At 39.8% G+C, this 18,132-nt stretch overlaps 1 protein-coding gene across 1 annotated transcript in view; it reads right to left on the bottom strand.

The window, feature by feature from the left end:
- Positions 1-2,386: 2,386 nt before the first annotated feature.
- Positions 2,387-18,132, bottom strand: part of PIP4K2C (phosphatidylinositol-5-phosphate 4-kinase type 2 gamma) — a 37,379-nt gene continuing 21,633 nt past the window's right edge. Inside the window, exons 7-10 of the mRNA XM_015823978.1 lie at positions 16,501-16,614; positions 6,481-6,736; positions 4,597-4,700; positions 2,387-3,227 (exon numbers count right to left, since the gene is read on the bottom strand). Of these exons, the coding sequence (XP_015679464.1) occupies positions 3,147-3,227; positions 4,597-4,700; positions 6,481-6,736; positions 16,501-16,614 (555 nt within the window). The 3' untranslated portion in view covers positions 2,387-3,146. The remainder of the gene's footprint in view (positions 3,228-4,596; positions 4,701-6,480; positions 6,737-16,500; positions 16,615-18,132) is intronic.

Below are 18,132 nucleotides of genomic sequence, written 5' to 3'. Positions count from 1 at the left end.
TTGATAATCTGCTTGATATAACAGTTAATGAAAAGAAAGTCTGCTTTGTTGACATTGCTATACCAGGTGATGCTTGGATTGAGGGAAAACAGTTGGAAAGAAATTATAAAATATTGGGACTTGCAGATTGAAGTTAGATTGAATACCTGTGGAAAAAGAAATCCATTCTTATACCAATCATGATTGGAGCCCTCAGAACAATACCTAAAGAACTCCCTCGATACAGTATATAGATATATTGAATTTATCAGACTTGAACACCCTACTTTTTACCAAAAGCCACCCTGCTTGACACTGCAGATTCTTAGGCGCTACCCTAATCATTCTAGGTCCTTGATTGAGACTTGAATTTTTAAGTTTTCACCAGTCTTAACTGTGACTCTAACCGCAAATTATCCACACATAATAATAATAGCTATCCAACTTAGGAATCTTTTGCATCTCAAAAGATCAATGAATTGAAATGATCTTAATCCTTTTAGATACAGAGACTGTCTTGACACTCAACTGTAGAAATAATACTACCGGTAGTAGACAGGTAAGGATTGGAAATTCTTTTTGTGTGCAGTCTTGGTTAAGGATAGAACTCACGTCTGGCTCCTGATCAGTTTCTATAGGAATGGTGAAACTTGGATAATTAAACAAGCAATTAAGGAGCATGAATCCTGCCAAATTGCTGTCATCTTCTTTATAAATCAAGCCAGCTAGGAACAAGATCTCCTGCTAGTGAAGGGGGCAAACCAGACAAGACATAATGTCTACAGCTTTGTTTCAAAGTAACCCTGGTTCATCTGGCCAAAATCATAACATTCTTGTCTGATTCCCCCCCCCCCCGAAGCTTGGATAATTCCCCCCCCCCCGAAAGTTCAGAAATGTTATAAGTAAAAATAATTGACATAATAATTTCAATTCAAAAAGCTGTGAAGGGCCGAGGAAAGTCTTTTATTCTTTCAAACACAAGAGTTCATCCTTCTACCCTGCTAGGTTAGCAGAATACAACAGCACAGCTGGGCACTTCATACAGACAACTTTTGGTTCAATAATTTATTTTTAGCCATACAAGAGTAAACCAGAAATACACATTGTATACAATTACAAAACACTGAAAGAGGCTGGAAGGAAGACAACCCCACAGCATAAATGTATCTCCATGGCACAGCCTTTAGTGTACTGGGAGCTGAAATGATATCAGTCCCAGCACACCACTAATGGGCAGAAGGGGAAAACATGAAAAACCATCAAGTAGCCTCCGTGTTTCAGGTCCAGAGCAGCAAACTGAGTAGCACTGTACCCTGAACCATCGCCAGATAGGTAATACTGGACCTTGATTTTGCTGAACTGTAATTCCCAGTATTCCTCATAAATGCTCATAGAGGGCTGGAGTTATTGGGAATTATAGTTCAGAGACAGTTGGAGTGTGACCGCTTCCCCATGCTGCTAGGACAGCTACTAGAGAATGCGAGATCTCTTAACCAAGCCAACAATAAATGAGTAATGATTTTTTAATTTATCCAGTTCCTTGTCTGTCTGCATTCTTCATTGCACTAGAGGAAATATCATTTAATTTATCCAATTCCTTGTCTGCATTCCTTGCTTTGCTAAATGAACTATCTCCAAGAGTTCCCATTCTGGTGAATGAAAAGGAATATTTTTTTTAATGCTTCTGCTAGTTTATAGCAGTTTCCTCCTTCACTTAAGAGGCTTTTTGACCAACCACTGAGACAGGTCATTTTCTCAAAATACACTGGTTTGCCAATTTGATATATAGAACATATTGAGCCATTATGCACAGGCAGACAGATGCTGCTTCTCATAGCATCCTGAAGCTGGGCGTGATAAATGAGGCTTGGTCTGATTCCCACTTCAAAATGGAGGTGTTTATGATTGGATAGGGAGGCAGGGGCTCTCTATATGTTGCTGAACTCTCAACAATCCCTACTCTTATTGGTCATGGTATTGATGCTGCTGGCGGTTCACCAACATCTGAAGCTTGCTTTAATTTTAATGTTAAAGCTTTACGATCTAAATGGCGAGGACTTTCATCCTTAGCATTTCTCAGCAGCTTTCAAATTTAATATACTGTGGTAAATCATGGGTAGCCTAGATCTACCTTAGGCCCTTTTGTGGGTTACGCCCACTCAGTCTGAGGTGTGTGGCCAATAGACACCCCTGTATACCCCAAAGATTAGAGTTATTGTGTCCTTCTGCCAATCTCCCTCTGACAAGGGAGACACAGAAAAGCTCCACAGTTATGTAGAACAGGGATTCAGATGATAGTGCTATTATTATTCAGGAATTTACTCCAAATTTATTTAGCAGGTACAAACCCTGCTTCAACTCTTATTCTCAGCTAGAAAAGGGAAGGGAAAAGGATGCAAGACAGCAATGAGCCTAAAAGAATTTTTCTCATTAACAGCAACATACGGGGCACAAAATCTCAAGAACCTGCAATTGTACCTGGAAAAGAGCTTAAGGGGTACTGGATTCAGTGCTGGGCCCTTTTCTTTAGCAGGAGAGATTTCCATTATTGACAATAGGGCTAGATCAGAGCAAAACTATTCACAAGAATGGGGCACAGTGCAGTCTTCCATTAAAGGTTGTGTATAGAGGGATGGTAGAAAAGGTATACAACTGGCACATGGCTTTGAAACAGGCAGTACAATGGGATATCATAGGATACAATATTTGATTGTGTAAATGGGGAAGATTCCCTTCAACCTCCTTCTTCCAAGGCACGACTACGTATTGCATATTATTCTATTTCAACATTGTCCTGCTCTAAATGATGTAACACTGATACTATTTAACGGAAAGGAAGAAGTCAGTGTTTAGATAAAAACCAGCCACTCCTCTTTCTCCTGCACGGAAGGAGAAGCAGCTTCCCAAAGCATTCATACCCAGTTTCTTTGGTACTCTGGATCATTTCTCACCTCAGCAGAAGATCAGAGTTAAGGCACTTGGTTCAGCAGCCGTCGCTCAGTTGCGAGAGTGGGACTCATCTGAAGTCAGCCCAATTCTCCTGCTGATCCCAGAATAGCAGGATGAAAACTATCCTACTTATGGAGAATCGGGGAGCAGGGTGAGTGACAACAACACAGCTGCTGAAAAGGTTTTGACTTGGGCCAACAAGACCTAGTGAAAAACTGTTAAGCAAATATATTGGTGACAAAGTCCAGAAAGCGCTTGGCGTATTGTTCTGGATGCACTGTAGAGATCTCTGCACCAGCCTGTAGGGGAAGAAAAAGTGTCAACCACCACCACAAATCAGCCCCCTTAATTCTTAATCACTATAGTGAAAGCAGTATGGCACGGGCCACGAATAATGGAGACAGTGGGGATATACGGTAGCACCCGAGTCCCAAAACGACTACTTCCATCAGAGCCAATCAGGAGTAGTGGTTAAGGTGCAAATCTAGAACCTTGGAGGCCATAGGTTCTAACTCTTAGGCATGAAAACCAGCTGGGTAACTTTGGGCCAGACACAGTCTCTCAGCCCAACCCACTCCATAGACTTGCTATTGTGGGGAAAACAGGAAGAAGGAGCATTCAGTATGAACACTGCCTTGAGTTGTACAAAATAAAGGTCAGATATATATCTAAAACTAAAATGTACTGATCAGCTGCTATTAGCATGCATGTTCTCCACTGCAAATATTTCTAACCCAGTGGAACATCCGTCTTGCTTCTACTCTTGAATACATTATATCTGCTCCTTGCCATCTTCCCCTCAAGGAAATGTCCTTGTACTTAGAAAACATAAAAGCCATTGCCCCAATGGTACAATAAAAATAACTCTTCTATGAATCACCCACAGCAAATAGCATTTTTAAAAAAATCTATTGGGGGCAAGGTCTTCTTGCCACTTACATACTTTCTCCACCTCACTTCCTTCCTTGCTTCTAGACTGTAGCTACAAAACTCGCATCCGTTGTATTCTTCAGGACAAAACCACTCTTTAAGAAGCTAGCTCAGGGGTAGGTAACCTTGGCTCTTTTATGATTCGTGGACTTCAACTCCCAGAATTCCTGAGCCAGCTATACTGGCTCAGGAATTCTGGGAGTTAAAGTCCACAAGTCATAAAAGAGCCAAGGTTGCCTACCCCTGAGCTAGATTAAAAACAAAATGTATCAAGAGTTATCTCAGATAACTCAAACAACAAAACCTCAAATTCAACCTGTCCCCACTCCATGGGGTGGTCATCATGCACTGCCAATGGCTAGACTGGTTGGGTTCATGATTTCTTCTCTGTTGCTCTCTCATAATAATAAGAGATTGTAAATTCCTGCTGCTCCCAAGCACAGAGCAAGACCCTGGAACAGCTCCTATCTAAAAGGAAAGGCCATAGTTATGCCTTCTATATCACATGGCGATGATGCAGTATAACCCGCTTGAGACGGGACAGCTTTTGGCCACTCAAAAGGAGAAAGTAATGGCGAAGCAAGAAAAAAAGTAGCTATTTGGATCAGAAAAAAGGCAGAAATAATGGACATGGGAAGGGAAGACAAGAGGCTGGGTGCTGGCCAGCTAATCAGGATCATGGCTCCCTTTTACCATTGTTTGATCACCATAACAGACAGGATGGCAAGCCAAACTCACCCCATGCTTGACTGTCTTAGCTGCGTGGGCAGCCTTCTTCTTGGCATCGTACTGTGTGAGGATGTCTATGAGGCCCATGAAGTAAATCTCTTTTTGGGGGCTATCTGGAAAAGCAGGAGAAAACAGTGAAGGATATATCTGATGCCATATTTTACTTGCATCCCCCTTCCACACAAATATCCATAGGCAAACCCAAAAGATGAACAACAATGACGACAACAACAAACAAGCACAGAAAATACATAAGCAAAAAGAGTGGTCGTACAGAGTTGAGGCAGGAAGAAGAGATTTCTTTCCTGAATCAAAATATAGCAAACCAATGCTCGAGTATTTCATTTGAGCAATCACTTTCTTTAGGTTCATAGGCTGGTCTAAGACCTTAATAATGTATGCATCTTTATATTCACTTCTGTGCAGCCTGCATTGCAAATTCAAGCCTGTAGCAATATACAAAAAATATTAAAGACAATTCTGGCTATTAAACTTATCTTCTTTCTGAGAAGCTGATATCCAGATTTGATTGACGTGTGACCTTCCATAAATAAAGAGGTTACAAAAGTTGGTGCACTGAAGAAAGATCATCCTGGTACAAATAGCTAAATACATACGACCACAGTTGAGCCCCAGATTTATGTTGCTTAGCAAGATAGTTGTTAAGTGAATTTCCCCCTATTTTACAACTTTTCTTGTCACAGTTGTTATGTGAATCACTACAGTTGCTAAGTTAGCAACTCGGTTGTTAAGTGAATCTGGCTTCCCTATTAACTTTGCTTGTCAGAAGGTCACAAAAGGTGATCAGAGGACCCCAGGACAGTGCAACCCTCATAAGTATGAGCCACTTATCAAGTGGCTGAATTTTGATCATGTGACCATAAGGATGCTACAATAGTCGTGCGAAAAACGGTCATAAGTCACGTTTTTAAGTGAATGGTCGTAAGTTGAGGACTACCTGTAAAACTAGCCACAGGCACTGAGAAAATTGAGAGGACCTAATATTGCAGCTAGAATCTACCACAAGGCATACATACATCTTTGATATCATAGCAACAGAATCCTTTTATGAGTTTGATGGAATTTGGTGGAACTCATAACTCATATGTTGTTCATAGTATGTTTAGGTGTGCGTCATGTATGTGTTTCACTTTGAGAGCGGGCAACTAAATTTCATTTTTGATGTGTGCCGTTGTGCCCACAATAAAAAAATGACAATAAAGGTTATCTTATCTTCTTAATCTAGTACAATCTGGAAACTCTGGAGTATAACTCCCCCAAATGCCCATTCAGCATCACCTTTGACAGACCAGCTGAGAATTATAGGAGCTGTAGTACAATTTACCTGGAGGGTGCCAGCTTGAGAAATAGTAGTCTAGTATTTTGGAATAACAAAGGGAACTCCTTCACAAAACCCTGCTTAAACTAGACTGGCATTTCAGTTTTAATCAGATGTAACTCAGTTATCTTTTGTGTATACCTTTCAAGATTGTGAGCTAGGAGGAGATTCCATTGCTTGAAATTTATTGTATGTACTGATTATATTAGATATTTAGCTAAGGCTTAAATTTTTTTAGCCTCGATCCTTGCTAGTTAATTACTCCTAGGCAAGTTGGATGAATGATTTGATTCAATATAAGGCTGTTTCTGATATTCCTGGCTGGCTGTAATCACACACGACAAATAAAGAACTGACTTTTGCACTCTGGAGTGTTCTCTGGAATTGATTAAAGGCAAAGATTTCTTGATATAGTAAGAAAGAGTCACAAATGCTACTAAATATCATGATGCAGATTCTGGTGTACAGCTGCAAAAAAAATTAAAAGGCCTGAAGGCTCTTTTCTATCCATTTAAACACTCATTTAATAAAATTTTTGTCTTATCCCAACTTACTTTCAGCACTCTTAGTGGCATAGACATCAATATAAGGGTCAAAGTCACCAGGTTCCAGAGGTTTGTGGGAATTCAGATAACTGCCAATGCCCTCAGGATACGTTCCATAGGAGCCCACAGATATCATTCCCCCCGGTTCACCCTCTCCATCTTCCTCTTCCTCTTTTATGTCTTCCTCTTCTTCTTGTTCAGCTCGCTGTACATCATGGATACCCAACAGAAGGCTGTAGTCCATAATCTTTAGCTGCACTAGGAACTGAAGAAATAAACACACTAGTGAGATGGCTGGGAGATGTACACATTTGTCTCATTATTCAGTCCAAGTGAAAGTCCCACTACACAAACTCATGAAACAGTTTATTCCATATTTTATAAATTGTGAAGATGTTTATCACTTCAGACTCTTTTGCATTGGCACAAGGTTCTGTCTGTGTCCTTTCCATTATATTTTATTTGAGGACAGTCAGAATGCTTAAGATCCCATGATCCCTTAATGGGGAAAGTGGAAAGGTCATTTCAATAAACTCTTGACTGATCCCTCAGCGGCTAAAGCAGTTTCCCTGGCCAAAACATATATTGCTAACCTGGCAGGAAATACTGCTTTGACATATATCAAGCTGCAGTTTCAGAAGGAAACTTATACTTAATTCAGTAAGCTACTATTCACCCTGGAGTGGACTGTATTCTAAAGAATCAGATATTTAGCCTATGGGGAATTGTAGAGCTGAATGCCCTCACTGATACTACCTTTTATTAGCTTAGACTGAGGTACCATCTTTGACTTAACGTCTTTGCAATAGTTATTCCATATTTTTCTATTCAAGGACTAAAGTCATTATCAGAGATGCTTTCCTTGACTCTTCAGGACAATAGGCAACCGAACAGAAAAGATATACATTTATATATGTATATGTTTTTCTAACATAATTGTTATTACTGTTGTTCTTAATTATGTATATACGAGCACTTAGGGAGCTTTGCTGATGGTAGGTTCAAAAATAATACACATATTATACTTCGATAATTCTTGCTTAATTGCATGCCCCTTCTGGCTCTATGAGATCAAAAAAGAGTGATTAAAATACCACAGAGAACTTCCCAGGTTCAAAAAGTTATCTATAACCTTCAGCCGTATGAGCAATGTGTGCTTTCCAACAAGCCCACGTTAAAATCAAGCTTTATATTGTTGGAGGCATCAGTCACAACAGTGATTCTACTACTATTTTAGTCAGTTGTTAGTTTAGCTCAAAGGAAGCCTGAAATAGCATGTTTCAACATAGCTTCAAAATAAACATAAACTTTAAAGGTAGGCTTTCTCCAAACTAGGGCCATCCAAATAAAGCTGGTTTATTCATGCTGGCTGGGAGTAACAGAAGATTTCATTCATTTTGAGAGCATGTTTTGGGTGCTCCGTGAAAATCACCATTCAATTGCTCATTCACTAAATGGCTATTGGGAGGGGGCAATGTATGGTCACTAATGCCCAATTTGCAAACGGGTGACCCTGTTCTTTGTTTACTATCAACCTGTGGTTTATTTTTTTCTTAGGCAGGTGGGCAAATTTACAAATAAGTACTTCTGCTACACAGACATTCCATATTTATTCTCTAACAATACCCCAGGAATCTATGAGGAACTCAAGGTTATTTGGGGAAATAAAAAAATGTTCAGCATTGATTGTTTGTACCACATTAGTTTCCTTTTAAAAAATGTTTAGATTTAAATAAGAGGGGTTTTTTTTAAGTAGAATGATCTGTAAGGGAGATATCCATGGGCAACTAACACCAAGGAGATCATACAAAATTAAGAATCTAAAATGGATCCAATATATCTGGGCAGTTGTTATTACTGGCTTGCCTAAGGCTTCCCTGCAAACTTTGTAGGCAACTAGGCATCTGAATTTCATCCAAACCCAGCTTGTTATTTCAGCATCTCAAAGATTAGAGCCAAGACTTTAACTCTCAAGTGTTGTAAAAACCCTTTCTTCAATCTAAGACAGCTCAAATTAGTTTCCTATTCTGGATTGCAATGATCCTCAGCAATACTAGGCCATAATGTGGATCAGTGCAATCTCCTTTCCACACCTAACACCCTTTGTATACCAAGATTTGTCACTCAACACGTCCAGCACTGTAATTCATGTAATGAACTGCAGTTAAAACATACCCGATTCTTTGCGTACAAAAAGTAGTTCAATAATATATCATGATTATTTTCCTTGCTCTGCCTCTTATTACATTTTGAAATAACCTGGTAACAAACAAACCAGTTTGCTTAGACCCAAAAACTCCAAATTCACCAGGAGGTAATCTGATTATTAACCTAGTATCTTAACTGATAAATACACCTTAAACCACTATGTTGTGTCATGTTAAAAGTTAAACACTCAAGCTATCGTGCATGTACAGATTCATCTAGCCGCTGTGACAACAAAATCAGAATTTATCCTGCGTTTACCCTGAATTCAAACAAGCCTTTAAAAGGAGTCCAGTTTTAATCTGAAGATGACATGTGCTGGGGGAAAACTCCCCCTTTGGCAACCTTGTCCCCATGATTAATTGATTTGGCTGTTCAAACCAGTGGGCCAACTTTCCAAATGGAATGCATCCAGCTTTAATTCTCAGACTTGAGCCCTTTTCTATAACTAGAATGATTAATTTTTTTAAACAAGCCTTTTCTTTCCCATCCTGTGGAATCAGAAAAAAAAAACCCTAGCCCAACCCCTCTCAAGAGTATTGGCACAATGGCAGTTACAAAGGTCATGCAAAGACAACACAATAGCAATGAAAAGAATTTAAAGAACTATCTGAAACTCAGAAATTGGATACATATTAGGTCATCCTGGCTTCAGGAACCAGAAGCTGGGGGTTTTTTTTTTTTGTGAACATTTGCTTCCATTACTCAAAGATGTAAACCAGTCTTCTAAGAGAAACGAAAGCGCAGAAGATTCTTCCATAAACAAATATTTGACATTTATCAAATGTTTTCATTTGATCAAAGCATCTGTGTGATTCCATACAATTACTATTGAATTATAATTCAATAATGCTAGCATGAATTAGTTTACTCTTATACCATATGACAGATGTAAGACTAAGATTAAAAAATCTAGAATAATCTCGGGAAAGGCACCACTTCAAAAACCTGGAATTTTTAACTAGAAACTTCTGAGATCAGAGTTCATGGCTTTCAACCAGGATATTAATAAGCAGTCGTAGTGAAAAAGAATCATAGAGTGGAAACGACGTTTAAACCCACTGAATCCAACCTTGTGCAAAAGTGCAGGAATTTAAATTAAAGCAACCCCAACAAATGAGAGCTAGTATGGTTTAGTGGCTAAGGCACCAGGCTAGAAAGCAAGAGAGCATGAGTTCAAGTTCAACCTTAGCCATGAACGCCAGCTGGGAGACCTTGGGCCAGTCACTAACTCTCAGCCTAGTTCACCTTACAGGCTTTTTGATGTGGGGAAAATAGGAGAAGGAAGGTGTGTTGGATATATTGGCTGCCTTGGGTTATTTTTTAAAAAATAATAAAAGAGGGTGAATGGATGGATGGATGGATGGAGGTAGGTAGGTAGACAGACAGACAGACAGATATAGACAGAAGCTGAGCAAGTCCAGTAAAAGAGAACTCAACCCCTTCTTGGATAATCTCTACTATGGAACTGTAACTTAAACTTTATTGTTGTTTGCCAGTAAAATCCATCACTTCGTGTCCTGCACTCTTGAATAATGGAGATCAATCTTGGCCTCCTCCTGTGTGGCATCTATTCAGGTATTTGAAGATTACTGTCATATCTCCCCTTCAATTCTTTCAATCTATCTTCACAGGACTTCCTTCCCTCCTTTAGGTCATTAAACTCATTTAGATCAATCATCCTCACATCTCAGTCTATCTCATAGAACTGTACGCATATGTTATACTTTTCCTCCTACAGGATAAAAACATTGAGCAACCTAATTAATGAACAGCACAGAGATTTTACTCCATTCCGCCATGGGAGGGGAAAGCTTATCGCTAAAAGCATATTTTCAAGTTCAGGAGATTGATGAGTATTCTTGGCTGAAGTACAATGTAGTTGTTAATGTGCTGGTCTGAAAACCAGGAGATGGTGAATTCTAGCCCCATTTTAGCTGTGAAAGCCAGCTGGGTGACTTTGGGCAAGTCAATCTCTCCCAGCCCAATCCACCTCACTGGGTTGTCATGGTGGGGAAAATAGGAATAGAACAGAACAGAATAGAGCTGGAAGGGACCTTGGAGGTCTTCTAGTCCAGCCCCCGGCTCAAGCAGGAGAACCTATACCATTTCAGACAAGTGGCTGTCGAGTCTCTTCTTAAAAACCTCCAGTGATGGGAGTGCCCACGATTTCTGGAGGCAAGCTGTTCCACTGGTTAATTGTCCTCACCGTTAGGAAGTTTCTCCTTAATTCCAGGTTGCTTCTCTCTTTGATCAGTTTCCAAACATTGTTTCTTGTCCTGCCCTCTGGTGCTCTGGTGAACAAAGTGACCCCCTCTTCCTTGTGGCAGCCCCTCAGATACTGGAATACTGCTATCATGTCGCCTGTTTCTTCTTTTCTTGAGACTAGCCAAACTCAATTCCTGCAGCCGTTCTTTATATGTTTTAGTCTCCAGGCCTTTCATCATTTTAGTTGTTCTTCTCTGAACTTTTTCCAAGGTTTCAACATCTTTTCTGTAGTATGGTGACCAAAATTGGTTGCAGTATTCCAGGTGTGGTCTTACTAGGGTTTTATAAAGCAGTACTAATACTTCGCATGACCTTGATTCTATGCCTCCGTTTATACAACCCAGGATTGTATTAGCTTTTTTGGCGGCGGGTGCACACTGCTGGTTCATAGTCAAATGATCGTCCACTAGGACTCCAAGGTCCCTCTCACAGTTACTGTTTTTGAGCCAGGTCTTGCCTAATCTACACTTGTACCTTTGATTTTTCCTGCCTAGATGTAAAACTTTGCTTTTCTCCACATTAAAATTCATTTTGTTGGATAGGGCCCATTGTTCAAGTTTGTCAAGATTTTTTTGGATCTTGAGCTTGTCTTCTGGGGTGTTGGCTTTTCCTGCCAGTTTAGTGTCATCTGCAAATTTGATGAGTTCCTCTTCTATTCCCTTGTCTAAGTCATTAATGAAGATATTAAAGAGTACTGGGCCTAAGACGGAGCCTTGTGGTGCCCCATTGCTTACTTCTCTCCATGTGGATGTTGTACCATTGAAGACTACTCGCTGAGTGCGGTTTGTCAGCCAGCTACAGATCCATCTGATGGTGGTGTTGTCTATTCCACCTTTTTCTAGCTTACTAAGCAGCAGGTTGTGGTCTACTTTGTCAAATGCCTTACTGAAATCTAAGTATATTATGTCCACAGCGTTTCGCTGGTCTACTAATTTAGTCACTTTATCGAAGAATGAAATAAGATTGGTTTGGCATGATCTGTTTTTGACAAACCCGTGCTGGCTACTGGTTATTACTTTTTGCTTCTAGTTGTTCACAATTCTGTTTTTTGATTATCTTTTCCAGGAACTTCCCAGGTATTGATGTTAGACTGATTAGTCTGTAGTTCTCTGGGTCTGGTTTTGTTTTTGTTTTTTTTGAAGATGGGAACCACATCAGCCCTTTTCCAGTCATCAGGTACTTCCCCAGTGCTCCAGATTTTTGAAAAATATGGTGCAATGGTTCTGAGATAACATCTGCCAGCTCCTTCAGAACTCCAGGATGTAATCTGTCGAGTCCCAGTGATTTATATTTGTCAAGGTCGGAGAGGTGTTCTCTTACCATTTTCTTGCTTATTTTAATTTTCGTTTCTAATTTGTCTTTTGCAGTAGTTTTTTTGGTATGTTGGGCTATAATTTCTTTTTCTGTGAAGACTGATGCAAAGAATGAGTTAAGCAGCTCTTTCTCCCTACTTCTTGTTACTTCCTTGCCATCTTCTCTCTTTAGTGGACCTACAGTTCCCTTGACTTTTTTCTTGTTATTAATATGTTGAAAGAAACTTTTTTTATTGTCCTTGATTTCTGTTGCAAGTCTTCGTTCATTCTCAGCCTTTGGTTTCCTGACTTCGTCTTTGCATGTTCTGGCTGTCTGCTGATAATCAGCCATGCTTATGTGTGTCCCTCTTTCCATTTTTTGTACTTGTCCTTTTTGTCTTTCAGTTTGTCAGAAAGAGCTTTGTGCAGCCATACTGGTTTCTTCTTGAATTTCTTGTTTTCTTTTTCAGTGGTATTGTGTTGGACTGGGCTTTTAAGATCATATTTTTCAGTTTCCCACGCTTCTTGTGTTGTTTTCCCCTTTAGGATTTTCGTCCATGGAATCTTTCCTGAGTTTGTTAAAATCAGCTCTTTTGAAGGTTAAGACACTGGTTGGATTATTTTCTACTGCTTGGGTTTGCATTATATTGAATTTCAGCATGATGTGGTCACTTTTACCCAAGGTTCCAGCAACTTCCTCTATCACTTCTTCTCTATTAGTAAGAATTAGGTCCAGTATAGCTTTACTTCTAGTTCCCTCTCCCACTCGCTGCAGAGTTTGTCTCCCAGTTGATAGGAGGAGGAAGGAGTATTATGTATGTTTGCCACCTTGAGTTATTTATAAAGTAATAAAGGTGGGATAAAAATATAATAAATAAATAAATTTAAAGCACATTTCGTCTGAAATTACCTATCCAGAAAGCAGTGAAAAATCCTAAATCTAACCTCACCATTTGTGGAGAACCAGACAGCAAGCGTTAACAGAAATATAATACAGAAACAAAACCTGTCCTTGTTTGGCCAACTCCTATCAAACACGGGAATCAGGAGTTCCAGACAGTTCAAATAAATATTTAGGTTTATTGTAAGTAAAGCTGTCTACCAGAATCTGAACTACTAATGGTCAGAGCTAGTTGGTGGTAGATAAGAGTCAACAGAATGATGACATGTTTGAATCCTCCCTTGAGCTCAGCCTGGTCATCTCCTACAACTCCACTGGAAAAATTTAATGTGTTTGTTCATGAGGCTGCAGGACATGCAGATATTTCCATTTAGAAAATCAGCAGGAGATTTCAGCTTGCTTGTTCCTAGGGGCTGACACCAACTGACTTCCATTGTCACATCCAAAGCATCATGTTTTTTTAAAACTCAAGAAGCCTGTTGCCTACCAGTTCCCTGATTTGGGTCAGCAGTAAAACTGAACTTGGAGCAAGAAGAATTGGAACATTTAAGAGAAACAGAGCTGATGCGGGAAAAAGGCTGCATGGTATATGAGGTTAATAGTTAGACACTGAGCATCTGCAGCCCTTCCCCCCCCACCACATGCTATTAACAGTCATTAAGGCCAATAGGGAAAATCTCACACTGCAGAAGTAGTTTAAATTCTGCAGATTCAATCCCTTAGGAAATATAATAGCTGACAAAATGCTAACTGTGAGCAAATTTTTCCTGAGCTGGAAGTTAACCTCAATTCTCACCTCATTATGGCAAATGGGGTGCAAATGTTGACCAGCAATTCAGAAAAATCAGGATCTGAGACCTCCATCAGATAGCTGAAGCACAATTCTTTCACAAGAGAATTTGTCCCTCAAAGTTATAAACACAGAACAAATATTTGCAGTTGCCATACCAGAAGCCCGAAAAGAATAAAAAGCAAAACAAGGAAATGGAAATAAGAAAACAATGAATAAATACCTGAGTACATAACAGTTGCTGTGAACTTTAATTCTCATGGGAAGCTTAGATTTCTTCTCTTTCTGCCATGGAAACAACCCTTCCTGCCATTAATCTGGGGCCAGTTAAATGCTTCGAACTGCTTTTCTCCTTTTCGGCATTACATTTTGTTTGAAGCTCTTTCTATACATTTATGTCATTATAAGTTCACATGTTGAAAAATGGTTTTTGTGAGAAGAGTGTGCCTTTATAATGACAGAAATGCCACCCAATAAACATTATGCACACAGACTTCCCTGATTCTCAACACAATTGTATCCTGTCATTCAAATCAACTACATCTACATAGACTGTGACGCACCCTTCTCTAACATGTCGTCTTTGGCAGGGCTGATGTAATCTTCATCCAATGTTAGATGACTGGAAAATTCAGATGCTAGGAGGCAACCTTCAAAAATTCCCAAATTAGCTTATGAAAGAATGGAGGGAAAGTGATTTGCTGCTATGTAATCCTCCTGAGATAAGAATGTTGTACCATTCTAGAAATATCCTGGGAACCCATACCTTTTGCCATATGCAAATAATATAGGGGAAAATATCCAGAGGAAGAAATCATATATACTTTATCAATGATCTTCAGGGTTGCCTGGAGCACACTGAATATAGTTACTGAATGGCCTTTGTTCCTTTTCTCAAAACGCCCTACCCCTTTGCCTTCCAGAGCCAACCTGGAACCTCAGAAGATTGAAGTTCAGGGATAATCAAGCCTGCTTAGGAACAGTTTCTGGTTCTTCAGAAGCAAGAGCCGATACTCTGAAACCATACAATTTTTCATGAAAGATTGAGGAGGACCTTACTGCCGCTTTAATTTTTCAAAGCCTAAGACTTGATGACTTGTCAGCAAAGGTTCTGCCTGCAAATATTTGTACTGAGAATATTTTATCCTTTTAAGGACATTTCCTGTTTATGTTGCTGGACTGCCTGTTAGTTTAAAGGAGCAGATTATCAGTTATGAGAAACTGTACAAAAACTCAGTCAAATCCATCCGAGGAAACTTGCAATAGGAAGATGGCAATTTCAATGGCTCAAGCGTGGGAAACAGGGAAGGAAGCAGTAGCCACAAATGCAAGGTAGAATTGGGGACAAGAGCAAGACTCATATTCAGTCCATGATGTAGGAACCATTCTGGCATCAGACAGATGGCATTCCAGTACTATGGCTTTTTCAGCCTCAAATCCAGAGGAGGAATATTGACCATGTTGACCCAGAATTAGGGGAAAACATAGAAAGTATGAATTGTGAATATGTGCAGATGGCCCCACTGTCTTTGGGCACTTGCAGAGTCATGGATGTAGGATCATGAAAGGAAAATATCCCATGTCCTAACCCAGAGGTCCCCAACTTTTTGGGCACCAGGGACCGGTTCTGTGGAGAGAGGTTTTTCCGCGGATCGGAGGGTGTGTGGTTTTGTGTGCTGCCTGCATCCCACGGATGGGGCTTTGTCTGTGTGGACCGGTTGCTGGCATGCCACGGCCTGGTACCGGTCCACAAACCGGGGGTTGGGGACCCCTGTCCTAACCCACCCGAGAACATACAGTGTCTTTAGAGAAACACCCAAAAGGAACATTTTTAGCTACTTCTGGTTTCTCCCTTTTTATCTATGGTGTGCCAGACTTTCTGGGCGAAGTCTTTATCTCATATGTGTCAGCTTTGCTGGGTGGATTGCTTATGGAATCAAAAAGTATAAATATAGGGATTTTATGTCATTCAGGGCTTCTTTCTTTTATAGGGTCCTGTCTTTATTCAGCTGAATAAAAATGTAAACCTTTAAGGCAACTTCTGTTTTCCCGTATTTCTTTATCAAGCAACACCCCAGAGCCTGCACAACAACCAGGGAAGAAACGCTTATTTTTCCCCCAGAAGCCCTAGGTCACACGTGTCAAACTCAATCACATCATGTGACGTATCATGACCTTTTTTTGCTTTTGCAGAATTGGAGTGGGCATGACGCATCCGGTCCGCGGGCCACCAGTTTGACACCCCTGCCCTAGGTGCCTCTGGTCAGGAATGCTGCAGATGCTCTCATACCACCAGCACAACATTAGATGTTATTTAGAGATAGGGAGCAAGGTGGAAGGAGTTGACTTGTTGGCAGATACTAGAGAGAAAATGGTAACTTTTGACCTTAAAAAGTATTAAGATGGGAATCAGAACAGTAGGGTGGGTTACCATTAGTAACACCTTCTCAAACTCAACTGAACCATGAAATATTGCCCACTTTACCTTTAGCATCCACAGCTTGCCCAGTTAGATTACTGACCCAGAACCATCTCTCTTGTTACACTAGATCAGGTTGAGAAAGCTACAATACCTCTACATCTCGCTTCAACTTCTCCATGAAGTCTTTTTTGGCCTCTTCACTGATGTACACTTTCTGGTTCATGTTTAGGAAATCAATGTCCTTCAGAGTTGGTAGTTCCTTGCCCTGGAAAAGAGGACTGTGCATGAAAAAGAGGCATAACTGAATTTGCTGAATCCTAATTTGGAAGACAGAAGTAGAAACAATAAACAGTGGCAAAATAATTTAAAAACGAAGCTAGGTTTCATGTGTACATATAGTATAGAATAAAAGATTTTCATTTTGTGGACTGCGTCTTCCCCATGTATAGGCTGTAGTTTTGTATTGTGGTTTCAGTGTAATTTTTAAACTGACGATCTGACCTAGTGTCACTCCTTGGTGGAAAAATGAGACAAAAAATGGCAGTTACAAATCCATGGAAGCAGCCCAACCCATGTAATTGTAAGGTGAGAGAAAAATATTTTAAACACTCCTCAGAAAAGAGAAGAAAATATCTTCTCTGTTCTCACTAATAGCAGAGTTAAACTAATTAGGAAGCATATACTTTTCAATTATAAGTTTAAGGAACATTCTTAACATTCTTAGCATTTTTGCCCAATATCACATTTATCTATGTTCTCATTAATATCAGAGTTTTGCATTTAAGTTCTTAAAATAGTATCTTAAATCTATCTGTCTGTCTACCTATCTACCTATTATGTACATCTGTGTGTTTATATTTAAAAAGAGGAAGCTCACTTTAAGCTTAGCATGATAGCTGAGAGCTACAAAGGAGGAACCAAAAATACTAGGGGTCAAAATAATGATGCAGACAGTTGGGATTTTTTGTTTTTTTTAATTATTTTTTTCTTTTATTATAAAGGTGCTAAATCTATTTTAGATTTTGTAGGTCTCTGACTTTAAAATTGTAGGAAATTACATCAACTTCAAGCGAAGCGTAACATGAGGCATAATAGGATGCTCCAATAGTTCCAGAAAGAGTTTGGGGATGCAGGTTGTCCATCTTTGCTTTAAGAAAAAGCGAAGACTACCTTGATTAAATTCAACTCTTGATGATTTTATAGGCTACATTAAACACTATCCAGTAGCGAGGTATACACATTATTCTGTATTTTGTCCAACTGGTAATGGACTAGATCATGCAAATTCTACTAATGTGGGTGATTCCTTCTGGATCAGGCACCTACTACCCAGCTTCTTAACCTGGAGGTTCTAGAAGCCTTCCAGTGACAATGATACCATTAGAAGGAACAAGGGGGGGGGGAGTCCATTTTTACTCAAATGGAAGAAATTGAGGATGGAAATGAGAGCTTTTTAATTTGTTTTCAGAGGCCTTCTGCACTCTATTACCACTTTTAAATCAGCCCTCCTCACCCCGAAACTTAAAATTAAGGAAAAAACCATGCCAGCGGAACTGGGCATTTTTCTGCTTAGTGTTGATTCCATGTGGGTGCCCCCACCCTCTGGAATGAACTACCCCCCGAGATCCGGATGATTCCGGATCTCCTTACTTTCCGCCGCGCCCTCAAGACATGGCTTTTTCAGCAAGCGGGCCTGACCTAGGGAGGATTTTAGGCAGGGATAATTTTAAAAGTATTTTAATTGGAAACACAGCTTGTAATATTTGGTTTTAATTCGGCTTTT

The sequence above is a fragment of the Protobothrops mucrosquamatus genome, unplaced genomic scaffold (genome assembly GCF_001527695.2).
Source record: "Protobothrops mucrosquamatus isolate PMUCROS unplaced genomic scaffold, P.Mucros_1.0 scaffold2064, whole genome shotgun sequence".
NCBI lineage: Eukaryota > Metazoa > Chordata > Lepidosauria > Squamata > Viperidae > Protobothrops > Protobothrops mucrosquamatus.
Note: the sequence above shows the minus strand (reverse complement) of the source record. Positions and strands in the feature narration are given on the sequence as shown.